Consider the following 12,969-nt stretch of genomic DNA (forward strand, 5'->3'; position numbering starts at 1 on the left):
TGAGGTGGCGACTTGTCCAGGGTGTACCCCGCCTACCGCCCGAATGCAGCTAAGATAGGCTCCAGCTACCCCCCTCGGCGACCCCAAAAGGGAAAAGTGGTAGAAAATGGATGGATAATCTGCTTGTTACTACAATACATACATACTCACAGTATGTATATAAAACCTTAATGGTTTGGATGTTTTTTCAAAGGCTTTATAGGCAGAATAGGCCCCATAAGCTCCATTGAGAGCAGACTTTTGATTGCATTTTTTTAATATTTACAACGCAATAAATTTTTTTTACAATCATCGTCAAGTCTCTCATAGTGATTGTGAACGATGTGGTTCCTCTTTAAAAGCGATATGACAATTTGATTTTGATTTCGTTTATGATGCTTTCTGTTAGGAAAGAAATGGGTGTTATTTACCGTTTAGGAAAACTGAGTGGAGTTATGTAGAGACTGACTGAAGTGCCTCAGCTGAGAAGTAATTACACCTATTACTTCAAAGTGAACAGTGATTATCTTATTTCTTTTGTATGACACTGAGGAATGTTAAAATGAGTGGCTTCTACTTACACTTTTGAATTTTGATTCATTGCAGTAAATTACTCGCTTGCATAATTTATTAGTTAAAAAAGACCATGATATTTGAACACAAACACAATTTTATTGTCAGAATGTCACAGAGGAACATTTTGTAAGTGTTTTACTTCAATGCAGGTCATTTATTTGTTCAGAACTTGCTAAAATAATTATCTTAAGTACCCTCGGGGTGCATTTAGAAGTGAAATTTACCAATGAGCACACCAGTCTGAGTTTCCTCACACATCTTTGCACTGAGAAACCTGCTCAGTGGCCTTGTGGTTAGAGTTAGAGTGTCCGCCCTGACATCGGTAGGTCGTGAGTTCAAACCCCGGCCAAGTCATACCAAAGACTATAAAAATGGGAAAATATATATTGCGATAGATATTGCAGCCTCTTGCGATAACGATACATATCACATCAATTTAAAAAAGGGTTACGAAGGCTACTAATTGGGCTGCTGACATTTGTACTAAAATATTGCACCATTTCCTGTTATATTACTTTCTCAAAACTATTATCTATAGTATTTACTAATTTATTGTTAAAATCTGGTTACTTACTGTTGTAACATGGTTCTATCTACACTTGTGTTAAAATATAATAAAACCTTATTATTCTGTTGTTTCAATACTTCACATTAGTTTTAGCCGATACTATAAATTTGGATATCCATCCAATACCATGTAGTTACAGGGGCAGCAACTATGGCCATATCAATGCTGATACTTAAAATGTTCAAGTATATTGAATGATTTAATCTTTGGTGGAAAATATAATCAGACAAAAAAGCAGGATGATGATATAACAATATCAATTAAATATTTAAATTATTTATATTATTGGCTCTGATTTAAATAATTTGTTTTTGCCCTTAAAATTATCCTGTGTCCAGGGACTTATTTTATAAGATTGTAAACACAAACAACAAAAGTTTTTTTGATTATAAAAAAAAAAAATCTAACCACTATGGTATCAACCAAATAATGATTTATATACTTATTATCGTTACTGTCCATGTTTGTTACCGATCCACCCACCTTTGTTTACATCAAAAACTCTAGCTTAGCGGTTAGCATATCCTTCTACGATGTGTAGTGTAATGTGTGTAGATATTTCTCGTCCTCCTGTGATAATGATACTTGTAAGAAATGTACTTTATCTGCTGCCATTTTCAGCAAGGGTTGCTGAATGAGAAATGCCTTTGCACTGTGGAAGGATGTCAGCCGCTAGCGATGCGTGCGCATTGTTTGCTTGTCTGTCAAATTTGCGGAAGACAGCTTGAACGTGTCAACATGCATTATGACGATATCAGGATAACATTAAAATCTCTATCGTTAATCATTTATATCATTTTGTCGCGCAACTCTAGTTAAATTGTAACGCAAAACTGTCTGTCCAGTAGATTGACCCGATTGGTGTATTGCCGTTATGATTAGACTAACCATCGTTCCAAAACGGATTGTATTCACCATTAAGAAGGTTCCACTGTAACTCACTCAGATTAGATAGATATTTAAGTCTGTTAAAACACATTTTGCAACAAATGGCCTTCAAGGTGCAGCTGTTAGTAAAATAAAGCAATGACGGGGGTCTCACTGACCTTCCTGCGACTGTGTGGTCTTGTGGCTGGGCCGCAGCAGTGTTCCTCTGTGAACGGCGCAGTGACCCCCCTGGATTGGAATTAGGCCGGTTGGACATTGGCACCTCTCTCCTGAAGGGACATACCCTTTCTAGACACTACCATTCACTGCAATCAAAGACAGACAGGAGCATCATCAACACATGTAAACAGGATTGAGATATACTGTGTAAGGAAAGCTCCCCATTTAAAGATTGTATCTGCTTCTTTGTAAGACCACGTATTACGCAAAACCAACATCTCTTACCTATTTGTACCTGTTTTTGTGTATTGGGGATCTGCATAAGTCCCAAAAATTTGAAATCAAACCATGTAAGCATTGTGTAGATATTCATAGAACAATCTTGCCTTCTTCCAAACAAGCCCTTTGAAATTTGCCCAGATTGAGACGTTTTCCCCCAAGTGTGACGTCAGCGGATATTACCATACATGGTAGAGATTTAGCCGAAGAGCTTTGTGAGAGTCTGCCATAGTCAGTAAGTGCCTCATTTATCTCCATCATCTTGTTGTGGGGCAGACTGGCTCGTACTTGCACATGCATCCTCTGATGTTGCCATTTCTAATACATAGTCAAAGTGGAGGTACGTACATAATGCTGCATTCCATTAACCTCGGAAGTTGGAAGTCGGCGCTAGAAATGACGTCACAGCAGAGTTGTAAGTGTTCCATTTACGAGGTCGGAAATCAAGATGGCCACATGCACGAAAGTTATATTTTTGCTTGCCTTGTCTGATTATAAACAACTTATGAGAAAATATGCATTTTCTTCCGCAACCTTCAAACACGGTGGATGAAGAGAAAACGGACGTTATTGATAGCAAAATAGAACCACATGAAATAAATGTAGTGTACACTACAGTAGCATTACCATGTATAAACGTCCAACAATACATTGTATACAGCTTATTTAGTGTGACAAAAACTCAGAAGCGCTAATAACAGATATTATAGAAGCGTATAGACATCTTTGAAGCCAACTGATCAGAATGCCTGACTACAGAGTCAGAAAACTGACCTTGAGGGAAGTTCCAGTTGAAAAGAGCAGTCTACCAAGTCAAATTCATTTTGTGTTAAACATACTTGGCCAATAAATCTAATTTTGACTCTGAATTCCAACTTTCAGTACAAATGGAACGCACTGTAAGACCGCCCACAAAGTTGCGCATCCTGAAGGGATGAACGTTCAGAAAGCGGTTTGAAAATAGTCTGTAAAACATAATCTTATGCAAAATTTTGACCAAAGACCCACCATTACATGTTATGTAGACTACAAGTAGAGATGTAACGATATGAATATGTTTAATGTGAATATCTTAATTACTCAGACAGCAATGTGTTTGTTTCAAAATGATTCAACTATTCAATGTCAACATATAAACAGTAGAAATATAAACAGTAGAAATAATGGACAAAATGTCAGCTACTGTCTTGTTCTAAAACACCAATGAAAATGAAATGAAGCATTTAGACAGGCTATACTGTAGCAAAAGTCATCACGTCTGCCACAGTAATGTGTTCTTAAATGTATATTCCACGTCTTCCTTGTCAAGAGCAGTTTTGATTTGGGCTTACATGGTAAACAACTAAAATTAATCTGTTGGGCATCGTTTTATCCAGACGCATACATTTGTCCAAATGAGGCCAAGTAGACGCATTGCGGGTTTTCTGGACGTCTACAACGCTAAAAGAAAAATCGAAGGAAAATACATTCTCTGCCATCTTCCACTAGTTTTTTTTAATATATAAATGTTGAATATTCCCTCTTCTCTTCTCCGACTCTCTCGTCGTCATTTGTGTGATTTCTCTTCCTGGTTCGATAACCCGCCCTATCTTGCCTCTGATTGGCCTGTCCGTAATGTTGTGCCCTATCTTAACCAATCGTCACTCATCATAGTAAACCAACCAACTAATGATGGATTTTCTTATATTATACGTAAACCAACCAATCATCATTGATGTTTCCCGGATATTTTGTCTCCTGCCCGTGGAGTTGCTTTGCTACATAGCTTTGATTTTTATTTAATAATTTTTGATGGGAAACCCTAGTTTTTATCACTGGATTATCAAAAACCGTACTCATTACAAGAAAACCGTAGTTGTTGGCAGGTATGGCAAAAAGACGGATCAAGATTTTAACACACATTGTAGGTCATAAAAAAATTAAAACAATTTTTTAATATTTGATTCTTATTTTTAAGGCGATAAAAAAGACGGATTTCCGACTATAGACGGAAAAATCACATGCCTGCACACGCCAAAATGTAGACAAAAAAAATCATAATATGACCACTTTAAGTCAGTTGATTTGCATAGTACCTGTAAATCAAAAGTAAACTTGACATTTTACTAGGGCTGGACCGGTAAAACGATCAAATGTATCGCAATCGACACGTAATCGTTATCAATAAAAAATGTGTTCGATAAAACATTAAGTATATATATAATTATTTTTTTGGGTCCAAAGAAACCGGAAAGAATGAAGCAAAGTTGGTTGCATGAACAAAGGCACTCGGGGTGTGGTGACCTAGAAAAACAGGAAGTAATCAGTGAACAATGGAGGGGACATGTTAAACAGCCAATCAAGCGAAAGTATCAACTATCAAGTTTGGTTTTGACATCTTACTGTCTCGTTGTTGATTCTCTGCATGGAGTGAGAAGAAAACTAATAATGAGTGCAGCAGAAAGTGAGGAAATTGTCGATAAAGCGAAAGAAGTCACCCTCAACGGGTATAGCAATTTTTTGGATTTTTTCCAGATGGACCATATATCATATACACCATCAGCTTCACCGTGCTCTTTTTTTCTTTTCAACACTCATCTGTTCCCTATTCGGATGTACAGAAACAGGCAAGAACTAAAGTGCGGGAATAATACATGCGTTACTTTAAAATAATAATTTGGTCCAATAATATTTAAATAGTAAATACTGAATGACATTAATTAATTTCCATACTTGAATAAGAATAACGGACCAAATTAAATGTTACACAGACCAAGTAAATAACTTCCTGGCACTAAATATGCAAAAAATTGTGTTCTCAGGTTTCTCTGTTTACATTATTTTGTTAAACTTTATTAATCATTTCTTACATGCTCCTTATTTTTGTACGTCAATTTAAAAAGGTTATTACAAAGTGTTTACATTGATTGTTTGGGTGTTTTCCGTGGTAGTGTTGACATTTCCTTCCCTTTCTGCCTTGATCGCTGAGGGGATTATAATCAGAGGAACAGTTATGTTTGAATATTAAACGTTAACATTTAATACATTTTCATCAAGGTCCATATTTTCAATAGGTCATTAAAATATCAATAATTAGAGATATTGCCCAATATAAAAAAAACTTACATCACGATACAGTTTTCAGCCATATCGCAGAGCCCTACGTTTTAACACATTTTTGGCACAAAATGCAAATTAACAAAAGGTTTTTTTGGGGGGGGACAAAGGTGAATTTTCAAATAAGATCACAGTTCCTGTGGGGGATTCAAAGGTGTTCCTTTCAAACAGGCTGATGATGATCTGATCAACTGATACACAAAAGCAGCTTTAATCTTAACTTCACTATTCTAAAAAGACATTACATAAAATAAAGGCTTCTGTTTAATAAAAGGCTTAATAAAAATAAAAATAAAATACCATAGTTAACAGGTGGCCAGCCACATCATTTTATGTGGCCCGTGAAAGCCTGGAACTTTGCGTCAATAAAGCACTTGATCTATATTGCTAAATGTTAACTTTCATTTTTGACAAAGATTTGCAGGCAATTGCACTTTTTCTAAACGTTATAATTATCTGATCATGCAGCAGGATATTCCAAACATGTTGGTGTCAAAAATCACCGAAATTAGGGATGCCCCATACTTTTTTTTCACTTCTGATACAATACCCATATTGGAGTCTTGAGTGTTGGCCAAGACCGATATTAATCTGATACGATATCAGCACAAATCATAGTATATATATACAATATTTTGTAGTGTAGAATGTTAAGAAAGGATCGATCAAGGGAAATTAGTCAGAGAATAACATAGTATGAAAATCACTAAACTATTTACTATTAACATGATGACAAACTTATGCTGTCTTTAAACTAAAGTAGATTGTTAGTTTTTTGGCCACAATAATCCTTCAGTTAGGCTCAAGACCAGCTTTGCACATGTAAACCACTTCCATCGGAGCTTATATCGGACATCCAACACGTTTTTTGCCTATTGCGGACCGAAACAAGTTATCTGTTAGAAAATAAATATAACAAATATGAGGCGATTATACATATGTCCGTGGGCAGCCATTACTGCATGAAAACGAGTTTGACACCCCTGCCTTAGTCCTTTTTGGATACGAAAACCGTATTGTTTTGTGATTTCTTTGTTTTATTTCTGTACTTTACTGTAAATATATCAGGATAATTTAGTTTGATTTGTTTTAGCATGTCCAAATAAACTACCAATTGATAATCCAGGGCCCTTGTAGGCCCACACTGACAGTACACCCTGCCCTTTGCGTCCACTCTAGTGGACAAAGCTCACCTTTGCTGCCTTCACGCCAACCTAAACTCACTTATAAATGTGAATATAGAGTATTATTTGTGGTATACTTAGGAATTGCCACGACAGGACTTGGCCAATACCAATATTAATCTGATACAATATCAGCACAAATCATAGTGTGTGTATATATATATATATAAACATTTTGTAGGGTGGAATGATAAGAAAGGATCGATCAAGGGAAATTAGTAAGAGAACAACATAATATGAAAAACACTAAACTATTTACTATTAACATTATGACAGACCTATGCCGTCTTTAAATTAAAGTCGATTGTTAATTTGTTTTTTGGCCACAATAATCCTTCAGTTGGCTCAAGACCAGCTTTGCGTAATGTAAACCACTTGCAGCGGCGCTTAAAAGGGACGAAAAACTATTGTTTTCATTTTTTTTGTGATTTCTTTGTTTTATTTCTGTACTTTACTGTAAATATATCAGGATAATTTAGTTTGATTCGTTTTAGCATGTCCAAATGTACTACCAATTGTTAATCCAGGGCCCTTTCAAGCCCACACGGGCAGTACACCCTGCCCTTTGCGTCCACTCTAGTGGACAAAGCTCACCTTTTCTGCCTTCACGCCAACTTGTCACGTGTTCGGCAACATCGAAGCGCAACTTAATTCAACACAACCGAGTATGTTTATCCAAGCCGCGATAAGCGAGGCCTAGTGTCTTTCTGACGTCTCCAGCACATTTTAGCTGGTGACATATATGTTTTTTTGGGGCTCGGTCTCTTTTGTAAAAAAAAACCCCAACAAAATAAAAAAACAGGCACAAATCCCAGAGCAAAGTTGGATTTGAGCCAGTATATCGCGACACGTCGCTGAAAGGCGAACGTGTTGTTCTGCTAAATTGGAGCAGAGATGAAAATGCGTAGTTGACACACCGGTATGTCACCTTTTTTTTAGCCCCCAACCTAAACTCACTTATAAATGTGAATATCGAGTATTATTTGTGGTATACTTAGGAATTGCCACGACAGGACTTGGCCAATACCGATATTAATCTGATACAATATCAGCACAAATCATAGTATATATATACACAATATTTTGTAGTGTGGAATGTTAAGAAAGGATCGATCAAGGGAAATTAGTCAAACAACATAGTATGAAAAACACTAAACTATTTACTATTAACATTATGACAGACTTATGCTGTCTTTAAATTAAAGTGGATTGTTAATTTGTTTTTTTGGCCACAATAATCCTTCAGTTAGGCTCAAGACCAGCTTGGCATAATGTAAACCACTTCCATCGGACGAAAAAACGTATTGTTTTCATTTTTGTGTGATTTCTTTGTTTTATTTCTGTACTTTACTGTAAATATATCAGGATGATTTAGTTTGATTCAATTTAGCATGTCCAAATGTACTACCAATTGTTAATCCAGGGCCCTTTCAGGCCCACACGGACAGTACACCCTGCCCTTTGCGTCCATTCTAGTGGACAAAGCTCACCTTTTCTGCCTTCACGCCAACTTGTCACGTGTTCGGTAACATCGAAGCGCAACTTTAATTCAACACAACCGAGTATGTTTATCCAAGCCGCGATAAGCGAGGCCTAGTGTCTTTCTGACGTCTCCAGCACATTTTATAGCTGGTGACATAAATGTTTTTTTTAGGCTTGGTCTCTTTTGTAAAAAAAAATAATAATAAAATAAAAAAACAGGCACAAATCCCAGAGCAAAGTTGGATTTGAGCCAGTATATCGCGACACGTCGCTGAAAAGCGAACGTTTTGTTCTGCTAAATTGGAGCAGAGATGAAAATGCGTAGTTGACGTATGTCACCTTTTTTTAGCCCCCAACCTAAACTCACTTATAAATGTGAATATCGAGTATTATTTGTGCAATACTTAGGAATTGCTACGACAGGACTTGGCCAATACCGATATTAATCTGATACAATATCAGCACAAATCATAGTATATATATATATATATATACAATATTGTGTAGTGTGGAATGTTAAGAAAGGATCGATCAAGGGAAATTAGTCAGAGAACAACATAGTATGAAAAACACTAAACTATTTACTATTAACACTTTGACAGACTTATGCTGTCTTTAAATTAAAGTCGATTGTTAATTTGTTTTTTGGCCACAATAATCCTTCAGTTAGGCTCAAGACCAGCTTGGCATAATGTAAACCACTTGCATCGGCCCTTCTATCGGACGAAAAAACGTATTGTTTTCATTTTTTTGTGATTTCTTTGTTTTATTTCTGTACTTTACTGTAAATATATCAGGATGATTTAGTTTGATTCGATTTAGCATGTCCAAATGTACTACCAATTGTTAATCCAGGGCCCTTTCAGGCCCACACGGACAGTACACCCTGCCCTTTGCGTCCACTCTAGTGGACAAAGCTCACCTTTTCTGCCTTCACGCCAACTTGTCACGTGTTCGGCAATATCGAAGCACAACTTAATTCAACACAACCGGGTATGTTAATCCAAGCCGCGATAAGCGAGGCCTAGTGTCTTTCTGACGTCTACAGCACATTTTAGCTGGTGACATAAATGTTTTTTGGGGCTCGGTCTCTTTTGTAAAAAAAAAACCCACAAAATAAAAAAAAACAGGCACAAATCCCAGAACAAAGTTGGATTTGAGCCAGTATATCGCGACACGTCGCTGAAAGGCAAATGTTTTGTTCTGCTAAATTGGAGCAGCTCGGGAGATGAAAATGTGTACCGGTAGTTCACGCACCGGTATGTCACCTTTGTTTAGCCCCCAACCTAAACTCACTTACAAATGTGAATATCGAGTATTATTTGTGGTATACTTAGGAATTGCCACGACAGAACTTGGCCAATACCGATATTAATCTGATACAATATCAGCACAAATCATAGTATATATAAACAATGTTGTGTAGTGTGGAATGTTAAGAAAGGATAGATCAAGGGAAATTAGTCAAACAACATAGTATGAAAAACACTAAACTATTTACTATTAACATTATAACAGACTTATACTGTCTTTAAATTAAAGTACATTGTTAATTTGTTTTTTGGCCAAAATAATCTCAAAACCAGCTTTGCACTTGCATCGGCGCTTAAAAGGGACGAAAAACTATTGTTTTCATTTTTTTGTGATTTCTTTGTTTTATTTCTGTACTTTACTGTAAATATATCAGGATGATTTAGTTTGATTCGATTTAGCATGTCCAATTGTACTACCAATTGTTAATCCAGGGCCCTTTCAGGCCCAAACGGACAGTACACCCTGCCCTTTGCGTCCACTCTAGTGGACAAAGCTCACCTTTTCTGCCTTCACGCCAACTTGTCACGTGTTCGGCAACATCGAAGAGCAACTTTAATTCAACACAACCGAGTATGTTTATCCAAGCCACGATAAGCGAGGCCTAGTGTCTTTCTGACGTCTACAGCACATTTTAGCTGGTGACAAATGTTTTTTGGGCTCGGTGTCTTTTGTAAAAAAACACAAAATAAAAAGAGGCACAAATCCCAGAGCAAAGTTGGATTTGAGCCAGTATATCACGACACGTCGGTAAAAGGCCAACGTTTTGTTCTGCTAAATTGGAGCAGAGATGAAAATGCATAGTTTACACACCGGTAAATCACTTTTTTTTAGCCCCCAACCTAAACTCACTTATAAATGTGAATATCGAGTATTATTTGTGGTGTACTTAGGAATTGCTACGACAGGACTTGGCCAATACCGATATTAATCTGATACAATATCAGCACAAATCATAGTATATATAAACAATATTGTGTAGTGTGGAATGTTAAGAAAGGATCGATCAAGGGAAATTAGTCAAACAACATAGTATGAAAAACACTAAACTATTTACTATTAACATGATGACAGACTTATACTGTCTTTAAATTAAAGTCGATTGTTAATTTGTTTTTTTGCCACAATAATCCTTCAATTAGGCTCAAGACCAGCTTTGCGTAATGTAAACCACTTGCATCCACGCTTATATGGGATGAAAAACTGTAATGTTTTCATTTTTTTGTGATTTCTTTGTTTTATTTCTGTACTTTACTGTAAATATATCAGGATAATTTAGTTTGATTCGTTTTAGCATGTCCAATTGTACTACCAATTGTTAATCCAGGGCCCTTTCAGGCCCACACGGACAGTACACCCTGCCCTTTGCGTCCACTCTAGTGGACAAAGCTCACCTTTTCTGCCTTCACGCCAACTTGTCACGTGTTCGGCAACATCGAAGAGCAACTTTAATTCAACACAACCGAGTATGTTTATCCAAGCCACGATAAGCGAGGCCTAGTGTCTTTCTGACGTCTACAGCACATTTTAGCTGGTGACATAAATGTTTTTTTTTTGGGCTCGGTCTCTTTTGTAAAAAAAAAAACCCAACAAAATAAAAAAACATGCACAAATCCCTGAGCAAAGTTGGATTTGAGCCAGTATATCGCGACACGTCGCTGAAAGGCGAACGTTTTGTTCTGCTAAATTGGAGCAGAGATGAAAATGCGTAGTTGACGCACCGGTATGTCACCTTTTTTTTTTTTTTTAGCTCCCAACCTAAACTCACTTATAAATGTGAATAGCGAGTATTATTTGTGGTATACTTAGGAATTGCCACGACAGGTGAAACCAAACACTCTCAGGTAGACTTACATGTCGAACACGGCGGTATTAAAAGCCATTTAATGGCATACAGCTAGCTAGCTAGCTAGCGAACTTGTTGTATTGACTGCGTGCTACAGCTGACAACAACTTAGCTCCCACGTCATGTTGCCATTTTTTACCCACCACGGGAGACAAAAATCATGAAAAACAAAACGGTTACCCACCATGTCGTCCACCGGCGACAATGCGAATGTGTAACTCACAAGTAGCGCTAGCCAGCGAGCTAAGATGTTTCCCGAGCTGACAGAAGGCCAATGCCCGACTCTTAGTGACGCCAACTGGCGTTTGTCTTTAATGTTTCAGAGGCAGACACAAGATTGAGCCGCACACGCAACGTGTCAATACTCGAACTTACCACATCTTGTACAACAAACACCCAAGCACCCCTAGTAGTCGAGACTGTAAAAAAAAACCCGATTCGCATGCTAACGCTAGCCTAGCCGTACGCGGTATACGCGTTGGCGATTTGTTTACTCGCAAACAAGCAGCCTGACACAAACCGATCGCGACTTGACTAACCGTGACCCGGTTAGCCGTTTTTCCACACACCGACCTCGACCCCGATTCGGTCGTGTGCGCGATGGCTAGCGCCGAGCTTTGACAAATCAAACAAGAGCGCTAGCACGGAGCACACAAGCTAATCTGTATTAGCCTGCCTTGTTGTCGCTAGCTTGCCTTTTTTTTTTGTCAGCTCGGTTGGATTGTGTAAACAAACGCATTTATTCGGGGGGGAGAAGGTGTCATATTGAGCTAATAAATCAAAAGTGCGTTCACGTAAGGTAACACGAAATGGAGTCTTGATACCCTTTTAGACACACAAAAAAAAACAGGGAAGCAGATACGAGATTCGAGATCATAACCAGTTATGTTTCGATTATGAATATTCTGAAAACGTTTCGAGGCAGTTGAGGTAAATGTCATTAAAAAAGATACATTTTGTGTTCTTGTTGTTACCTATTTCTTCCAGTGTTGTAGTTGTAACAGACAGTGCACCAGCTCCTCTTTTCTCTCCACTAGCCTTGGCTGCTAGTTTACCATCAGCTGAGCGGCCCGCAACTGGGATATACATCCGCCCGATTCCTCCGCGCAGGGGACTAGTTTCTTCCGAGTTTAGCTTCCGGCCTGTGCGTAATAACAGCCCTCAAATGAAACCACTTCGCCAATTTAAACGTTTTATCAATGGATAATAATTTATTTTAATCGTATTTTTTGACAGGGTCACATATACAAGTTGTCATTGCAATTGTGGGTTTATCGGTTAATTTACATAAAGTACTTGTTATTATTCAGTCGTACTGATGGTTATTGATTTTCCATAAATCAAATAATACAAAATGCACATTTTCTCGTCCGTATCAAAAGTGTGGAATACGAGTCATCGTGGATTTGAAGGAGTCTCTCTTCAAAAACAACAAGGTCAGTGGTCATTTGCCACACTTCCTGTTTACCTTTGTCAGTGAAGAGGCGAGTCGATACAGGAATCGATTTCAACACTCGCGTAATATCGGTATTGGGTAAATACTTGCATGGTATGAGCGATATTTCCCTGTTTATGTTCTTATTCTTATCATTATCATAGCA

General features: G+C 37.6%; 1 protein-coding gene across 6 annotated transcripts in view; it reads right to left on the minus strand.

The window, feature by feature from the left end:
* The window catches only part of trip12 (thyroid hormone receptor interactor 12), a 68,456-nt gene extending 55,966 nt beyond the window's left edge, over positions 1 to 12,490 (minus strand). For 5 of the 6 annotated variants that reach the window (XM_061925689.1, XM_061925688.1, XM_061925687.1 and 2 more), the window contains exons 1-2: positions 12,343 to 12,490; positions 2,170 to 2,316 (exon numbers count right to left, since the gene is read on the minus strand). In XM_061925689.1, coding sequence (XP_061781673.1) covers positions 2,170 to 2,267 — 98 coding nt within the window. In that variant the 5' untranslated portion in view covers positions 2,268 to 2,316; positions 12,343 to 12,490. Of the gene's footprint in view, positions 1 to 2,169; positions 2,317 to 11,552; positions 11,631 to 12,342 lie in introns of those variants that run through there. The other variant, XM_061925684.1, reaches the window with a different exon arrangement.
* Positions 12,491 to 12,969: the final 479 nt, after the last annotated feature.

The sequence above is a fragment of the Nerophis lumbriciformis genome, linkage group LG30 (genome assembly GCF_033978685.3).
Source record: "Nerophis lumbriciformis linkage group LG30, RoL_Nlum_v2.1, whole genome shotgun sequence".
NCBI lineage: Eukaryota > Metazoa > Chordata > Actinopteri > Syngnathiformes > Syngnathidae > Nerophis > Nerophis lumbriciformis.